The sequence below is a fragment of the Malus domestica genome, chromosome 12 (assembly GCF_042453785.1).
Source record: "Malus domestica chromosome 12, GDT2T_hap1".
Classification (NCBI taxonomy): Eukaryota; Viridiplantae; Streptophyta; class Magnoliopsida; order Rosales; family Rosaceae; genus Malus; species Malus domestica.
In genome coordinates, this window is record NC_091672.1 from 17,063,198 (window position 1) to 17,083,303 (window position 20,106).

The following is a 20,106-nucleotide window of genomic DNA, read 5'->3' on the forward strand; positions in this document are numbered from 1 at the left end:
TTACGGGTGACGCCCTAGCTTTAGCGCGATTTCGTTCTGAATTCATTTTCATAAGGATTCGACGTAACTGTGGAGTGCCGGCTGTCGACTACCTGATGCCCTCCCCCTCCTCCTTTACCCGGGCTTGGGACCGGCAATATAAGATAAACTTACATAGGCAGAGTTTATAAAACACTTCCCATTCTAAAAATTATTTTTTGAGTTATTTAAGGTTGCATCTAACACTGTTAGACTGCCTACGTACCCTGGAGTGGGATCAAGCCTTTTGTAGTTCACATATCCACTTCCAAATTCATTAACTTCGAGTTTTTAGTGACTAACTATCACAAAATCGGTCCAAATAATTGAATCACACCATATGTACATCAAATATAGATTCAGAGTATCGAAAATAGTGTAAAAGAGGTAGAGATGGCCCACTAGCCACGCGCCGCCATGGTTGGCAGTCGGCTGCCCCGACTTGTCGGAAAAATTCAACTATTTCTAAAAATTCTCAAAATTTACAGAAATGAAGATCTCGAGCCAACTTTATACATGTGGTCAAGTCCAATTTGGCTGGGAAAAGCTCCAATTTCCCTCAAAACCGTCGAAACCCTAGAAATGGGTGTCCTTGATTCGACTCCAAACAAACTCCAACGCCTCAACCATTGCTTGGACTTTGTTCCTGGGGTTAAGAAAAGTCTATTGGTAGTGGTAATTGAATCAAATCATTTCAGATTTGGTGGATTTCAAGCAAGGAAGGTCGCGAAACCCTCGGGTGTGTTCTTCCCAAATGCAAGACCAAATTTCATGATTTTTGGGGGGTAATAGGGAGAGGGAAGGTCGTAGAGGGGTTTCCAAATGGTTGTTTGACACAATTCACCCAAAAAATGGGTGAAATCCCGTCGGAAATATGTATGGCACCGAACCAGGTCGAGTCACCAAGGCCCGGGTTTCGATCCCCCATGTCTTTTTCCTCTCCTTTTCTCTCCCGGTTCTCTCTCCCCATTGGTCCTCCCCCCTGATTCTTTCCCCCTTTTCTCCTTTCTATCTTTTCTTTCAATCCTAACCATCCATTTTTTGTTTCTTCCTTTCATCTCAGCCACACATTTGGCATGTCACATGGCTCCAAATTTTCTGGAGCCTTCTAAAGATGTTTAAAATTACCAATTTATCCCCGATTTTAAACGTTAATAACTTCTTCGTTCCAACTCCGTTTTACGAATGGTTTGCGCTTACGCGTTCGTAAGATCGAGCTCTATTCAAAATTATAAATTTTGACATCGAAAGTTCTACGTATTTTAAATAATTAATGTCCAAACTTTAAACCTCGTAACTAGTTTAATTTAAAACTAAAATTTTATGAATTAATATAAATTCTAAATTCTTTTCACATATTCATAATTATGAATACCCAATTCATATATTTAAAATTTTCAGGGTATTACAAAAACTTTGCACACCTTTTTTGTGAAATTGACTCACTAACCGTCAACACAAATTCTAATTGGATAGACGGGTTTGGGTTGGCAGCCGAAGGACGATGACCAACTGAATAGACGGGGTTTTCCATAAGTTACCACTGAAGGAGATGAATTAGATAGGCGGGGCTGGAGCTATAGAGTTAGTTTGCCTTAAGAGTCTTAAGCGACTGGATAGACGAGGATTCTCTCTGAGTCTGTGGCTGGCTATTTATCCTAAGTCTTAGCCGACGAAGAATCTTTGATTTTTTTCGCTAAAAGAGGTCACTTCATTAGACTTCTCGGCAAAGTAGGGTGTTCTATAATTGGTTACTCTCATGTCACATTCAGAGTTCAGCACACAGATAGCCGAATCATTTTTATGATTAAGACACTCATCTCCTTTGAGTATTATTGTCCACACAATTTGATACCAATTCGACGGACCTATATTTTTACCAATATAATTGAGGTTGCTGAACTCGGTACACAGGTTCCAAAATTTCATAGTGATTTGCATAACTTTGTCTCCAAGTTTTAGAACTTAAGGCTGAGAGTGTTCCTTTCTCAGTTGAAGTCATTCGATTTAGAAGTTAGCCGTGCATTTCACCACATCACCATTTTCAAGTTATTCGCCCAGCCTAGCTCGGCAATGAATTTGCACGCTTGCATCAACATTCAAGCCATGAAAGACATAGTTAGATCTTAGTTACTTGCCTCGCGTGACACGTAGGCTTTATAATTTTTGGGATCAACATTTTGACATGCCCGGTAGGACCCTTTGTGCAAATCTGTGAAGCCCATATGATATTTAAATATTCCAATCTATCTTAATCAGCAAATTGGACGAGATCCAAGCTCAACAAACTCATTCAAAAGGGTGAGGAGGATAAAAGGGCATGGAGGTGAAGAATATTCTTGATACATATGAAGAGATGAGAAAATCCTTCTCCCAAATGTTAAACCCGAAAGCTCATGTTACCTTACAAGAACAATGGGTAAAAGAAGACAAGGCCTGTTTTAATACATGGCTAGATGAGAAAAGCTTTCCTTTTGTTCTTGGGTACAAATCAATTCCATTTAAAGTATAGTTATATCAAAAGACCGGGCTCTTATCATTCTTAATTTCTGTTGAAAAAAGGGGAGGTAGTGTCTATTTCTGTTCATATTTCTTGAACTATCTAAAGCTGGTTCTGTTGCCAAATTTCTTAATCACTGTATTCATTTTCTTAATGGAGTGGAGAAACATATGATATGCCAGAAGAGTGAAAGCTAAATCTCAACCTCTCATTGGACAATTAAACATGCACATGGCTGTGTTGCCTACCAAATACATATGAGATACCTGAGCAGATAAGCAATGGCTGGAAGGAAGAATGGTAGGCCTTCTTTCTGGAGAAAGTACTTTCCTCCCTACGAGTCATATAAAGTGCTTCTCAGGCCCTATCAATAACTGGTAGAAGAATGCAACATCAAAGATCAAACTAAATTCGACCCCATAAAAAGGGAGTGCAATGACATTGACAAGTCGATTGCAATACACATGCATCTGCCCAATCTTATAGTTTCTTGCCACTAGAATTTGGAGACAATCTTGGTAATGATTATGCAAATGATATGTGAGTTGGGTGTTTGTTATACTAGCAATGTCTTTCCGTAGAGGGGATTTATAGCATACAATCGGATAAATATCCAGTATTTTTTTATAGCTCATCAAAGAAGTATGAAGAAATGTCATAAGGGAAACATCCACAGGGCAAGCAAAGAATCTCTGTAATCGGATGACGCACTCAAACAGAATTCATTTGATCCACACTACAAGGACGGCCACTAGCTACCAATAACTAACAGTAGCTAATGTGTGGCAAAAGATACAAATGCCACTATAATTAGGTCTTCCATCCTTAAATGTTTCCATAATATTTGAAATTAATTTGTCACTGTTCTTCAGTCTTCCATCCCTAAAAAGGCCGTTTTCCTTGTATGGCCATGAACTAATTCAAGGTCTGACAATATAGCATACTAAACTATCATAACATATTTGTCCAAAGAAAAATTACTAAAAAAACAGAAATGAAGCAAACCAAGAAACCACCCACTAACGTGGGAGTTTTTTTTTTCGTTGTTGTAATTTTTTTTTAATAAACTAAATGTAAAGAGTATTGCTAAGGAGATTAAATTTGTAGGCTAAATTTGCAAACTAAACAATGTGTCACTAATAGATAATTAGCACGTTTATCAATGCTTAAGTAATAATCGAATCAACAATTTTCATGTTATTTAGTGTACAAAATTTTGTCTACAAATTTAGTCTTCCTCACATTATTCAAATGTAAAATATCATTGAACAATCATAAAGCAATTTGAGAACCTTCGCTAATTGCTAGTTGAATGCAGTCAGTACCATATAGGTAATGTTAGGGAGACTACATTTATAGACAAAATTTACAAATTAAATGATGTGTTACCAATAGGAATAAACACGTTTATCAATGCTTAGTGATAAACCAATCATCAGTTTCCATTAGGTCTGACAATTCCTAACACGACCCGATAACCTGACACGACACGACACGAAATTAACAGGTGTTCGGGTCGACACGATAATGAATCGGGTCGTTATCGGGTAACCCGATAAGCACATGTTAAGATAACGAGTTGGTTCCGGTATACACTTTGGTAACACGATACAAGATAAGCAGAATATTAATTTAATAATTTTATAACCCTAAAAAATACTATAATTATATTTATTTATATATATATATATATATTAAATTAACTATAATAATTATACCCCCAAAATATTAACTATAATAATTATATATATAATTTTAAATTAAATTTTATACCCCTAAAAACTATAATAATTATACGTACATAATAAATAGATTTAAATCTACTTAATAAATAAATAAATAAATATATATACCATTGAACTTGATGGGATACGAATTATACGAAACTAATCTCAACGATCCAACCGTCAAACTTGTTTGTATATGCTTCGAGATTGCATCATTAAAAAATCGCAAAAAACAAACATTTAGAGATCAAGTAACCAAACAAAACTTTTTAACGGTTATAAAACAAAAAATCATGATTTAACTGTTATTTTAACTCCGATTTTTATGATTTTTTATAGCTACACTCCTTGACCCTATATGAATACAATGAAGGAATTCGATCTTCAATTTAAAATATTTAAACTAGTGGATATCTTATGTTATACTTAATGAAAGTATAAATAAACTCTTAAGTGTTAGTGAATCTATTGTTTTGATGGAATACGCATTCTACGAAACTAGTTTCAACGATCCAACCGTCAAACATGTTTGTATATACTTTGAGATCGCATACGCCAAAAATTGCAAAAAACAAACATTCAAAGATTAAGTAACCGAACAAAACTTTTCGACGGTTATAAAACGAAAAATCACGATTTAACAGTTATTTTAACTCCAATTTTGATGATTTTTTACAGTTACACTCCTTGACCCTATATGAATACAATGAATGAATTTGATCTTCAATTTAAAGTATTTACACTAGTGGAATACTTAATGAAAGTATGAATAAACTCTTAAATGTTAGTGAATCTATTGTTTTGATGGGATACGCATTCTACAAAACTAGTTTCAACGATCCAACCGTCAAACATGTTTGTATATACTTCAAGATCACATACGCCAAAAATTACAAAAAAAAAACAAACATTCAGAGATCAAGTAATGGGACAAAACTTTTCGACGGTTATAAAAAGAAAAATCACGATTTAACAGTTATTTTAACTCCGATTTTGATGATTCTTTACCGCTACATTCCTTAACCCTATATGAATACAATGAATAAATTCGATCTTCAATTTAAAATATTTACACTAGTGGATACCACAAAATCTTATGTTATACTTAATGAAAGTATGAATAAACTCTTTAAGTGTTAGTGAATCTATTGTTTTGATGGGATACGTATTCTACGAAACCAGTTTCAACGATCCAACCGTCAAATATGTTTGTATATACTTCGAGATCGCATACGCCAAAAATTGCAAAAAACAAACATTCAGAGATCAAGTAATAGGACAAAAAATTTCGACGGTTATAAAAAGAAAAATTACGATTTAAAAGTTATTTTAACTCCGATTTTGATGATTCTTTACAGCCACATTCCTTGACCCTATATGAATGCAATGAATGAATTTGATCGTCAATTTAAAATATTTACACTAGTGGATACTACAAAATCTTATGTTATACTTAATGAAAGTATGAATAAACTCTTTAAGTGTTAGTGAATCTATTGTTTTGATGGGATACGCATTCTACGAAACTAGTTTCAACGATCCAACCGTCAAACATGTTTGTATATACTTCGAGATCGCATACGCCAAAAATTGCATAAAAACAAACATTCAGAGATCAAGTAACGGGACAAAAATTTTCAACGGTTAGAAAAAGAAAAATCACGATTTAACGGTTATTTTAACTCCGATTTTGATGATTCTTTACAGCTACACTCCTTGACCCTATATGAATATAATGAATGAATTCGATCTTCAATTCAAAATATTTATACTAGTGCGTACCACAAAATCTTATGTTATACTTAATGAAAGTATAAATAAACTCTTAAGTGTTAGTGAATCTATTGTTTTGATGGGATACGCATTCTACGAAACTAGTTTCAACGATCCAACTGTCAAACATGTTTGTATATACTTTGAGATCGCATACGCCAAAAATTGCAAAAAACAAACATTCGGAGATCAAGTAACGGGACAAAACTTTTCGACAGTTATAAAAAGAAAAATCACAATTTAACGGTTATTTTAACTCCGACTTTGATGATTCTTTACAGCTACACTCATTGACCCTATATGAATACGATGAATGAATTCCATCTTCAATTTAAAATATTTACACTAGTGGATACCACAAAATCTTGTTATACTTAATGAAATTATGAATAAACTCCTAAGTGTTAGTGAATCTATTGTTTTGATGAGATACTCATTCTACAAAAATAGTTTCAATGATCCAACTGTTAAACATGTTTGTATATACTTTGAGATCACATACGCCAAAAATTGCAAAAAACAAACATATACCAAGTAACGGGACAAAACCTTTCGACAGTTATAAATAGAAAAATCATGATTTAATGGTTATTTTAACTCCGATTTTGATAATTTTTTACAGCTACACTCTTTGATCCTATATGAATATAGTGAATGAATTCGATGTTCAATTTAAAAAATTACACTAGTGGAAACCACAAAATCTTATGTTATACTTAATGAGTATGAATAAACTATAATAATTATATACATTAATTTAACAATTTTATACCCCTAAAATCTTATGTGTTTTAATGTTTTGAAGTAATATTTATGTGGCAAAGTATGGCATGTGCAAATTTAAGGAAATTTTTTTTTTTCTTAACAGGTTATAATGGGTCGGGTCATTTTACCCGTTGAGTAAAGTGACCCGACCTGTTAAGGACCTGTTAAGATAATAGGTGTGACACGACACGACCTGTTAAGATAACAGGTGTTACACGAAAACAACACGAACAAGACAGACACGACCCGTTTGCCTGGCCTAGTTTCCATGTCATTTAATTTTCAAAATTTTACCTACAAATTTAATCTCCCTAACATTACTTCAACCGGATTATGTAGCACGTTTAATTCACCTCTTTGTTTATTATTTGTCATGTATTTTGGTCCAATATTCGTGTCAATTTTATGTTTCATATTTGATGTTGGGGAATACGATGGTCAAACTAAAAGTCCACCAGCACAACATCCGTGTCAATTTCGTGTCATCCCTAAAGTTTGACCGTCAGATCAAAAACCCTTCTGCGAAAGGACACGTGGAAGCGACCGAGCCCGCGTTTGCATTAACCAACATGTCGTCACACTGAAACAGAAACTTCGTTCTTTTCCCATTCGAGTTTCCTTCACGAAACCTACTATAAATCCCCATCCTCCATAGAAATCGACATCACTCATCCAAAAAACCAAAACCTATCCAGCAGCCTGAGGTCTACTACTTAACCCTAAAAATGTCTACGGAGAAGAACTGCGGATCGAAGAAAGCCGAGGATCGAGGTTTGATGATGCTGAGGCTGCTCATTGGGAAGCTAGTGCACAAGGGTCTCTCAATCTTGGCATCAAGAGGCCCTCACGATCACCACCCTCGTCACAATGATTTCGACGAAGATTCAGAAGTGGCGACGGTGGTGCCGAAAGACGTAAAAGAAGGTCACTTTACAGTTTTTGCAGTGAAGGGTAATGAAGCAGAGAGGTTTGTTGTTAAACTGGAGTCGTTGAGTAACCCTGAATTTTTGAGGTTATTGGAAGAGGCCAAGGAAGAGTACGGATTTGAGCAGAAAGGTGCTCTTGCAATTCCTTGCAGGCCTCAAGAATTGCAGAAAATCTTACAAACATGCAGGAGGAAGAAGAGTAGTAGAACATCTAATAATATTAATTTTGCAGTTATACAAGGATACTAGCTAGCTTCTTTTGCAGAAATTTGTGTAATTTATTTATCTAATTATTCCCTACATTTCTGTATGTTTTGCACTGAATGTAGAACAAACTTCTACATGGAAATAATGGGAAATTGATGCTATATTATGTGATTTCTGCCGGCAGTAATGGTGGGTTTGGGGATGACAATAATTGATCATGATATTTAAAATATTGTTGTAAATGTGGATGGTCTTATAAATACGAGTTTTTATCACCAATGGTATGTGAAATTGATACACCTTATTAAGATGGTTTTTGAAATTAATTCACCTTGTCAATATGGTATTTGAAATTGAAAATTAATCAATGTAGTCTCTGAAAATGGATTTTCGCAAATCAATGCAATCCTTGCGTCGAAATTCTATCAAAAATTATGTTATGTGCTGACTTGGCACATAACTGAGTCCCAAAAGTTTAATTAAATATTATCATTTGTAATAAGAATATTTAAATAATAAAAACAATTTTTATATAATTAAAAACTTAAAAATAAAAAATAAAAAAGAAGAAAAAGATGAGTAGTTCATCAAGGAATGCTCTGTGAGGACTCCTTGTATTAGTCCATGAAAAAGACATGACTGTGGAAAACACTAAAGTATGGGACAGTGGGTTTTGAATCATACTAACTCATCCATTTGCTTATAAAACCAACTCAATTAAATGTTCTAGATATAACACATCACAATAGAGAAATTCAGATAAAGTATACCAAGGCTACAGAGGGGACATAAATAGTAAAAGTTGTCTTTGTACTCTTATTATTTCAAATAATGAAAGAAACTATTGTTGTTGTTCTAGAACATAGGTACACTTGTCGAACCTCTTAAATATTCTATATTTTTTACTTTATATGCCATTATAGATATATATTGTTTATTTTACTACACATTATCAGCACGACAATCTCTCGTATCAGCAGTAAGCAAAATGACATGGATATGATGAAGCATTACCTACTTCTCACCTCTATCGGCGGGAATCTCACATATAAGAAAATCTTCTTATTTTAATATTTTATCCTCAACCCCCAATACAACTAATTTTCTTAAAACAAGTTATCTTGTTGTAAGCCTGTTATTATCATTGGCAGAAGCAAAAAGCACAGATATAAAGAGAATGAATGAAGATAATAGTGCAACCTTAACTTGAAGAAGATAATGCAAAATTCAATGATAAAGAAGAAAATGATAATGTTGACTCTAAAAACTACCAACCATACGTGACGCACAAGCCGAATAGCTAATGAGCTAACTACGTCCTTAGGTTGATGCAGGGCGTGCCAACTCGCCGACTCAGCTTGATCGGTGAGTGAATGAAATATGGTGGTGGTGGTGTTGAACGTGCTACTGACTTCTTATTCGAGCAATCGCGGCCGAGAAAGGAACTCATTTCAGCCTTTAGGTTCTAGAGCTCATAGACAAGGCTGTTAGTCAATGTGAAGTTTAAGAATTGTCTGCACTGGGCTTGGCTGCTTCAATTATATTTGTGAAAATATAAGTGCGCCGAATCAATACCGGACTGTATGCACACAAATACTCAAAAGAGATAAGTGTCTTGATCGTAAATGTGGTTCGGCCATCGGTGTCACAGCCCGTCCCGAAATAAATTATCGTTGACTTGAATTGACTATTTTACCCTTGGAGGTGAGTGTTGCGTTGTGTGATGCATGTTGATGGGGGTCCAAACTTGCATTTTCCCCCTAATCTTTGGAACACTTAGGAATTAAAATGTGTATTGGTTTTGGTTGAGGACCACGTGTGCCACACACACATACACATTTTCTCTCACTCTCTCTCTCTCTCTCTCTCTCTCTCTCTCTTTTTTCCTGTGCACTCTCTCTCATCCCTTACGATTTTCTTCTATTTTCTATACAAACCGTAAGCATTTCACGCACATATCGACGTTGAGAAGGTAAGAATTGAACTCCTTGCTTGTCCCTGAGTTCATATATGCTATTTTTAGGACCTGAAAGCCCCGAGAACTCTAACCTCTGATTTGGTGCACTGTTCATGCACACGTAAATGTGAAGGTTCAGTGGATTTTAAGTTCACAGGAAGCTTTAGAAGGTCCTCACGAAGCTCGAAAAAGAAAAACCAAGCGATTTGAACGTCAGGATCGTCAGTTTCAAGCTTGGCCGGTTTCTCTCGAAATTCTCCGGCGAGATTCCATGAGATTTAAGTCTTAAAACAGGTATGGGAATGTTCTACAAGTTGAGAGCTTTAATTTGACACCGATTTCATGAAATTTGGATGAAAATCGACTGAGATATAAGGTTTAGAAAAATTTCCCAGTTTCCGGTGCCGACGACGGTCGCCGAAGGTTCGAGGTTAGGGATGACTGAATATTCCAACGGCGTTAGTTAATTTTAACAGTTTCCGTTACTATTTGACAAAATATTCTACGGAATATTCCTAACGAGGTTAAGGGATTCAGTTAGGGTCCCTGCACGTGGGCGGCGTGTCTGGCCGTGCCTTGGCCGGCGTGTGGGTGGTCAGAAAATTTTTCTAAAAATATGGGGATGTTCATGAGGTTATGTAGATCACACTGGTATATTCAAACACCCCATTTGAGCATTGTATGAGAAGTTATTGATTAATGGCATGTGATTGAATAACGTTGAGCTTATAAACCTACACCCCGATGTTAGTGATTAGTCAGAGATATGGCACATGCCTGCTTATAATGTCACCTCCCACACCATATGCTCACATTGGATCCAATTTAGGTGCATAATTTTGTCGTACAGACCATCATAGGTGGTTCCAACTCGTAGGTGACTAGTGATTTATCGCCTAGTTATTATGAGAGAGTAGTATTGAGCATATTTATATAACACCCAGTCTTGTCATACAGACCCTTTCATTGGTTCCGACTCATGTGCAGTAGAGTGCCGTATAGGTCATTATAGTGACTCCGGCTAGATTTGATTATTGAACTATGAATTCAGCCGTACAGACTTCCATAGGGGTTCCGGCTAATATATTGTATTTCCATGAAACTATTCTCACCTGAATTACTTATTCTGTTATATCTTGGCATGGCATACATTTGAAAATGATATTGTGAAGCATGATTTGAGTTGATATATTCTCATATATATTTATGTATATGCTTATACTCTATTTGTGGGAAATTATACATGTTTTATGGCGATGGGTTAGAAATGTTGAGAAATGAAATGGTTTTGTAAAACATTTTTTGCCCACTCACGTTTTCTGTTTTGGGCCCCTTCAGGTTTTAGGTAAGCTTGCCGTTGCTGGGTACGAGGATTTCGGCTCTTCTGACATATCTAAATAATTGTAGGACATCTTATGCTACTGTATAATTAGTACTTGTCCTACTGGACCGCACCTAGACTTTCTTTGCTCTGAATAGGAGTATTTACACTTGTACTTCACTCCTAGCACTTCCTGTTTATTAGTGCACATTAGTAGCATTCGATTTTAATTTATTCGTATAACTCTTATCTTTATCGCTTCCGCACTGTGCACATAGCTACGTCACCCTCACGTGACGGCTATGTTGGAAATGTGCCCTAAAACCAATCATATGATGATACTTTACGGACATTTCACGTGTTAAACTAATCTAGTTTAATATCAAGGGCAAATATTATTGTTTGAGCCATCTCATATAAATGTTATACGCTTAAACGATAAGTCCAAGGAATATGTGATTGGGAGAATGCGATCTAAAGAAGTTAGATTCATGAGACCATTCTTTCGTAGACACATCCTAAACGTTCCTGATCATAGGATTGCCAATTGGGCATTGACAGTCCGTTGAGATCAGTACGTGCTGTGTCTTTTCTCAGGGAGAGTGACTAGTCTCGAGTCATTGGTGTGTGTGACATCAAGACAAGTACGTAGGTGCTCAATAGAGAATGAGTTCACTGAACACGATCAACGAAGAGTTCTCATATTCATGTCACATGAGAACTCATGGTTAGGATAATGCAAAGTAGTCATTTGACCTGAGGCATCATAGTTGTCTTGTGGTTAGGTACTTGATCTTTGATTATGTCAAAGTCACCCCATCCGTGGGTGTCCACGGCATCGTCGGGGTTAAGCCACTTAGCCATGGAGGCAAGTGAATGCGCAACAAGAGATCTCTAACCTTCAAACTGTTTGGGGGAGAATACTCTATGATATGATTAAGAATCTCTGGCCAGAGTATGAATGAGATTTAGGAAGTCGTTCCAAATCACATTCAAGGTAATCATATAAGCACACGAATCACATTGGTTAGTAGACATGAATAAACTATCAAACCAAACAATGTGATCAAGAGTATTGTATTAGAGAAAGACCGTATTGCATTTGTAATCCTAAATTGAATAGGTTATCCACCTCTTCTGATTAGCTTGGGTAACCATGATATGCTACTAGGTGTCACTCATGGTTTGTGGAAGCCCTAAACGTGTATAATCACTAAAGGGAGAATTGAAAGTAAGTTTCAATTCACAATCGATTTGAAATGGTTTTAATCGCCCACTGCCTCGCTAAAAGGAACCTAATGGATCGTACACCGTGTAAGGTAGAGATTGAAGAAACAATGGAGATGAGTAAGAATAATTAAATGGTTTAATTATTTATGGCAAGGATTAATTAATATGTTAATTAATCAAACGAATCAAGTTCGTTAAAAGACCACGGGTTAGTTTTGGGCCTCAAGGCCCAATGGGCTTCGAACGTCAAGCCCATTGACTTAAGTTGTATGACAACTTAATGACAAATAATTCACAAAGGCCTTAAAAGCCCAATGAAACCCTATGGCCGGCCATTTAGAGGAAGGGTAGTGAACTTGCTTTAATTACAAGTTTGCCACTCCAATGAATAAAGGTATAAATATGACTTTATAGCCAAAATTCATTTAAGGCTTTTCTTTTGGGGAAAGGATGAGAACATAAGCTCTCATTTCTCTCTAAAGTGGCCGGCCTCCTTGGAGGGTTTAGCTAGCAATCTTACTACTCCAAGGTCACTCATTTCTTCTCCAATCTAACCTTGGTGAAGAGACTTAGAGGTTCTCAATTTTGGGAACTTGGAGAACCATTTCATCCATCCAAATCCATAGATCTAAGATGCAAGGAATGAAGGCCCTCTCTTTGGGTGGTTAGCCTTTGCTTATGCAAAGAGAAATCTACAAAGGTATAATTTCTCAACTAACAAATGTTGTTTTAAGTTGAGTCAAGGTTCACCAATCTACTAGGCTTTGAATTTCATGGGTAATGTTTTGTTTTGAGTGCATGCAAGCATGATTCCGCCTTTAATTGTTAATTGCATGCTATATAGATGTGGCTCAAATGAACATGTTTTTCACAAAATTTCCTTCAGGCTAGCATGCCTTGATCTCGGTCGGGGTGTGTCAATCGAAGTGCTAAACTCTAAAATGCACTTGTGAATATTCAATAATAAAATAGGTTTGATTTTCAATTTGCCGAACAACGTAACCTGGTAATACCTCACTCGCCAAGATACTGATGAGATGACCCCTTTCGACAAGGACTCAGAGATCCCTTGGACAGAGACTTGGATAGATAGTCAACCGAACTTCGAGCTGTTTATTCAAATTGGAAGATATGTTTGACGAAGTTAGGAAGGTCAATGTTTTCTCAAAGATGAGAGAGTTCATGTAGAGCGATAAATTGTGCATAATAGATTTATATATTGTGTTGGAGGTCTTTCTCTGTTACATGACCCTTGTATTTATAGTAGTCATATTTTTGCTTGGCATGGCCTGCCTATCTTATAGAATCCAATTTCAACTCTAATTTTGTGGGAGATCACCTGCTTGGAAGTAACCAATCACCCTGCATACCAAATCCTTCAGCCGTTTGAAAATCTCTAAGATAGGACAAAACTTTTCTTTAGGCTTTTCCTTAAAAGATGGAAAGATAGGCTCAGAAGCCTTCCACGTGACTTTATCACATCAATCTTCACTTTGTATGCCTGCATATTACCTCGGAGCATTTTGCTCGCCAATAGACGCTGGTTATACATTTAATTATTTATTATGTGTCATTTCATTTAATTTTAAATAATTTTTACATTAAATATTATTTTTTAATTTTAAAAAAGTTAATCAAAATTAAATAAAATGATACGTGATAAATAATTAAGTATATGATAATCATATACTAAAGTTTAAGGTACCCGTTAACCTCTGCACCCTTATCCCTTCAACCAATCTACCCTTATCACATCACCATCTCATTTTTTTTCAAACCATTCAATTGTTGGCGTGGACTTGAACTATCATCACCACCATCCAAAAACCGACAAGCACTTTGTGCTGCTTGCCACCACGTTCGTATTGCTAAGCTGTCATCAACTCATATTTGACTTGTCAAGGGGTAATCCTTCATCCATCTGTAAACAATCAGCTGAGATTAAGTTTAGATAATTAATATATTATTAGGAGAGAATTATTATGATTAAAACTCACAATATTATGTCCAAACACTAATTAAAATTATCTCATCAATTGTCTCATCTAACGATTTAAAACTCTGTTTATTCAACGACTTTAATTGCACGAGTCAATAATGTAAAATCGGATTCAAACATATAGAAAAAAAAGAATAAGAAAAAAAAGGAAAATAAGATTGTGAATTAAAGTGTCGGCAATAGGAGCAAAAAGGGGAGTTGGTACTAGTTCACCAACTAGAAAGAAAAAAAAAAAAAACTTTCATAAAAAGAGCTTGGATTAAGTTTATTTTAATAAAAAATTATGTTGTAGCTTTATTTAATTAAAATTTTTAAATTTTAATGAAAAATCCTTAAATTTTAATAAAAATGACAAAAGAACTTAAATTTTAATGAAAAATGCATAATTTTAATATTAAAAAAATCAGACGCACGGATCCACGCATCCTCACACAAACTGTTTATGAAATTTTCTACATTGTTTATGAAACTTAATGGTACTACACTGTTTATGAAATTTAACGGTACTACATTGTTTATGAAATTTAACGGTACTACAATATTTATGAAACTTAACGGTACTACATTCTTCTCTCTCCTATTCTTGAATTTTCTTGGCACATTCTCACCTTCCAAGCACATTTTCTTCTAATTTTCTTTGATACTGATCAAATTTTTTTTTCTGTATCTCTTCAATTTCTTAACTTTCTACACCAATTACTTAATTTTCTTCTATTGTCTGCCCATCTGCGGCTTCCTCTTCTTCTCCACCTACAATCTTAACTTTATACACCACGTGTTATTATGTAAGTGATGAGAAATTTTATTTTTGAACACAAGAATCTCACCACTTGTATAGAGACATGGTGTATCACTCCATGTTCAAGGCACATTGAAAAATCTCTTGTCATCTTGACTACTATTGGGAAACAACACCCCAAAAATAAAACTGGAAAAATGTAATTCAATTTGAAGTCTTTCTTTTATTCTAAGCAAAATAATAATAATAATAATAATAATAATAATAATAATGTGTTAATGATAGCAGACAATAGGGAGAACACAGTGAAAATGGGGGGTGGGGTGGGGTGTATACGCACCAATGCATGTGTATTTATTATTTTGTCCCTTATCATTAAATAAAGTTAGTGAATGATTTTTTTATATTAAAATACAAAGATTTGAAGCCTTTTTCATTAATTTTCCTAAAAAAAATGTGTTTAGTGATTGTACGGTGAGGAGAACCAAAAAAAGGGAGACAATGTCCTACTCTTTGTCTTTGTTTTATTATATATATTTTAATTATTATGATGAGTGCAGTATTATTGCCCATCTTATATATATACACACACACAAGCACATGGTGAATTGGGCAATTTATTGCTCTTCCTATATTAACATACATACATACATACATACATATATATATATATATATATATATATATATATATATATATATATATATATATATGAATGGTGCGGCATTATCGTCCTTCTCATAAAGCAGTCGTTATTTTTAAGTTTTGATATTTATGTGAATATGTTGAATAAAATCCCTTGTGACAAGTTATATTATTTAAAGTAATTTGTTTACAGTAAGTGAAATTATTGCCCTTTGCAATGATTTATTTATTGTACAATATCTTGTTAGGATGAGTATATACCAGAACCTGAAGTTCCTTGATTCTAATCATATAAGAAGATCGGACCCGAAGTTCTTTGATCAAAATTAAAACCTGAAGTATTTTTTCTAAATCAATTGAGAGAGCTACATTTCCTCAACTAAATTAAATGAAAGCCATAAGCTCTATTACATGAGGGCCAGAAGTTCCTTGAATTATGTAAATGAGGATCATAAGTTTCTTAATCCATGTACAATTAAGTATGAGCATGAATTTCAAAAATAAGAACCTAAAGGCTCTAATATTGTTGATATTGTGAATAAATTTCAAGTACATATGTTTAATGTCTTGACCTGAAGTTCAAAATATACATAATATTGAGAACTTGAAGTTTTAACACTTTGTGTGAACATATGTTTATATGGAATGAATTAATTATCACAAGTTCCATCATACCTCACTTTCTTCCCTTTGGGAATAAGAAAATGGTGGACTTAGGAAAACTCAAAGGGTCACCCCTCCTCAAATGGTGGACTTTATAAAAGGAGAGGCAACGTGCTACTTGCCCAAAAATCAAAGGGTCACCCTTCCTCAAATTTCAAAACTCGAGATTTTCCTTAATAAAGTTCATTGGTATTTACAAATGCATATCTCAGATTTCAGGATACCATGGGCAACTCTGCTAAAATATCTTTGAAAAGGTCGAAACGGGTGAATTTTATAGTTCTAGCTACACTACTGTTGTCGACAAGTTTGGATATGGCGCCAACGACACCACTATTTACTATTGGAAAGAACATTATATATGTCGACCTCCGTCCTCTATGACAAGACAAACCTACAAAAGTGCCTAACTCCCCTTCCTTGCTGAGAATGCATTTTCAACCAAGTCTTTCAAAATACTCAACATTCCTTCAACTATATCTCTCAAAATGCCCAACTCATTCTTCAGCAAGAAAATATTTTTAATCAAGAAGTTTTACATTAACATCAAATTCTTCTACTATTTTTCTCTTTGAAAACATGTTTCATGAATGAGTTTGTATGTAGCGGACAAGGGACTAATTAGGATGCTTCTTGAGATTGAAAACATGCAGTGTGAATTAAAGCAAGTAAAAGGCAAAATGCACATTAGACTGTCAACGTAAAAGTTCATTCAAAACTTCCAGATTGATGAAAGGGTAAAAATAAGCAACATTGCATGCCACAAAGCTTACTATTTGAACAAAAGTAAGAAGAATGCATCAAGTTAAAAGATAAGAAGACAATTTTATTTTCATTTTTATGTTGTTCATCCATAATATTTTGTTGTAATATTGAATGATTACGACTGAGATAGGAATTTGAATCTGTCAAATTCGTGCAAGTATTTATCTGTTGTGGTCCTACTTCTTGTGCTACATTAATGTCCTTTTTCATTTGATGAAATTTAAAAACTTTGCTTCATAACGTTTTTCCTAACATTGTAGTTTTTTTCAGGACAATTTAGACTCATTTGCAGTTTATTTCAATCCTCCAAGTACAGGTGAATTCAATCAAGTAAAGGTGAAATGCACATCAGACTATCAACTTAAAAGTACATTTGAAGGGTAAAAAGAAGCAACAGTGCATGCCACAAAGCCTAGTATTTGAACAAATGTAAGAAGAATGCATCAAGTAAAAATATAAGAAAACAATCTTATTTTCATTTCCATTTTGTTCATCCATAATATTTTGTTGCAATATTGAATGATTATGTTTGAGATGGGAATTTGAATTTGTTGAATTCGTGCAAGTGTTTTTCTTTTCTAGTCTTACTTCCTGTGCTACCTTAAGATCATTTTTCATTTTGGGAAATTTTAAAAATTTGCTTCACAACATTTTCTTTGAACATTATAGTTCTCAGGGACAATTCAGACTCATTTGCAGTTTATTTCAATCTTCCAAGTACTTGATGCGTGACATACATGCTTTGAAAGAAAGAAACTTATATGAGATTTTACGCAACATTTTCTTAGGTTTGTAGTATACTTTATTATATTAGAGGTGGTGGATTCTAATGTGCAAGTCTTAATCATCTCTATCAAGAGACAAAATTTGATGAAAAATGACGATTACTATGTGTTAATTGTATGGTTTTTATGTTGAAAACATGTTTCATGAATGAGTTTGTATGTAGTGGAAAGTAAACTAATTAGACTATTTCCAAAGGAGATGTCAAATATGACAAATAAGATTAAAAGACATTCAAGTGTTCTCCAATGAATATGTCATATATTATGTGGCATGTGAGTCATTTGACTCCTTACTTTCTATCTGCCTTTTTTGAAATCAAACAAAGGTGTCAAATATATTTAATTTAATTTAATTTTTTAATGCATGAGTCCTATTAACAACCAATAGAATACAAACTAAAACTAATTTTGATTATTTTTTAATAGTTAATGTAACTCTAGGTCCAATAGAATAATAAAATAAATATTTGACAAATCCATTGGAAAAGAAGAAGATTTAGCACTTGTATTCAATTTGCCACATCAGACATCAAATAAAATTTTGACATACTATATTTGACATATCCTTTGGAGATGCTCTTAGGATACTTCTTTAGGTTGAAAACATGTAGTGTGAATTAAATCAAGTAAAAGATTAAATACACATCAGATCGTCAACGTATAAATACATTCAAAACTTCCAGATTAATGAATGGGTAAAAAGAAGCAACAGTGCATGCTACAAAGCCTACTATTTGAACAAATGTAAGAATAATGCATCAAGTTAAAAGATAAGAAAACAATCTTATTTTCATTTCCATTTTGTTCAACTATAAAATTTTGCTGCAATTTTGAATGATTACGACTAAGATAGGAATTTGAATCTATCAAATTCTTGCGTGTATTTTTCTTTTATAGTCCTACTTCCTATGCTACTTTAAGGTCTTTTTTCATTTGGTGAAATTTTAAAATTTTGGTTTACAACATTTTTCCTAAATATTGTAATTCTCCAGGACAATTCAGACTCATTTGCAATTTATTTCAATCTTCCTAGTACTTGATGTGTGGCATACATGCCTTGGAAGAAAAAGACTTTTATGAGATTTTAAGCAATCGTTTCCTAAGTGATAGGAGCATATTTATGCGACTTAGTTAGCTTGTTTCTTGACATTTATGTTGTTAGTTCCTAGTTATTTTATTATTTTAAGCTATTTTCGTGTGTTTATCCAAAGGGCTAAAGTGGCAAGAAAGTGTATTTTGGGGTATTTTGGAGCAGTTTTGGGCTTAGAATGGATAGCACATGCATGGAGCAAGGTGGATGGACGAATTTGAAGACCAAAAGAGACTAGGAATGTGCTAAGAAGATGAAGGAATTAAGTCATGAAGGAGGGAAGAATTTGGAGCCATGTGTTCCCTTCCATGTCCCCTTGTTGCATCAAACTTTCTCTTTCCCTTTCACTTTGTGTCATAACTTTCCCTTTCCCTTTCCCTTTCCCTTTCCCTTTCCCTTTCACTTTGTGTCATAACTTTCCCTTTTCCTTTCACTTTGTGTTATAACTTTCTCTTTATCCTTTCATTTTGTGTCATAACTTTCTCTTTATCCTTTCATTTTGTGTCATAAATTTCTCTTTACCCTTTCACTTTGTGTCATAACTTTCAATTTTCCTTTTACTTTGTGTCATAACTTTCTCTTTACCATTTCACTTTGTGTCATAACTTTCTCTTTTCCTTTCACTTTATGTCATAACTTTCTCTTTACCCTTTTACTTTGTGTCATAACTTTCTCTTTATCCTTTCACTTTGTGTCATAACTTTCCCTTTCCCTTTCACTTTGTGTCCCTTGTCCCCTATGCCTTTCCTTCTCCTATAAATAAAAGTCTTTGCCACACCATTCAAAGGATCCATCCTTCACCAGATTTCATCCATCCTCCACCACAATCCATTCACCACCATACATACTTTCAGCCATTCATCCATAAAAACTACCACTCAAACCTTCACCCAACCCTTGTGCCACAACAAAGAAGAAGAAGGAGAGCCATTGGACGTGCTTGCTATTCAAGTTAGAGTTGCTGGAACGTTTTAGGTGTAATCTTTCTTTTGTTTT

At 34.4% G+C, this 20,106-nt stretch overlaps 1 protein-coding gene across 1 annotated transcript; it reads left to right on the forward strand.

Annotated features, from left to right (window-relative positions):
- The first annotated feature begins 7,508 nt into the window (after nt 1-7,508).
- LOC103450013 (protein SMALL AUXIN UP-REGULATED RNA 54) lies at nt 7,509-7,958 on the forward strand. The gene has a single exon (XM_008389330.4). It carries the CDS (start codon nt 7,509-7,511, stop codon nt 7,956-7,958), a length of 450 nt encoding a protein of 149 aa, XP_008387552.1.
- Nucleotides 7,959-20,106: the final 12,148 nt, after the last annotated feature.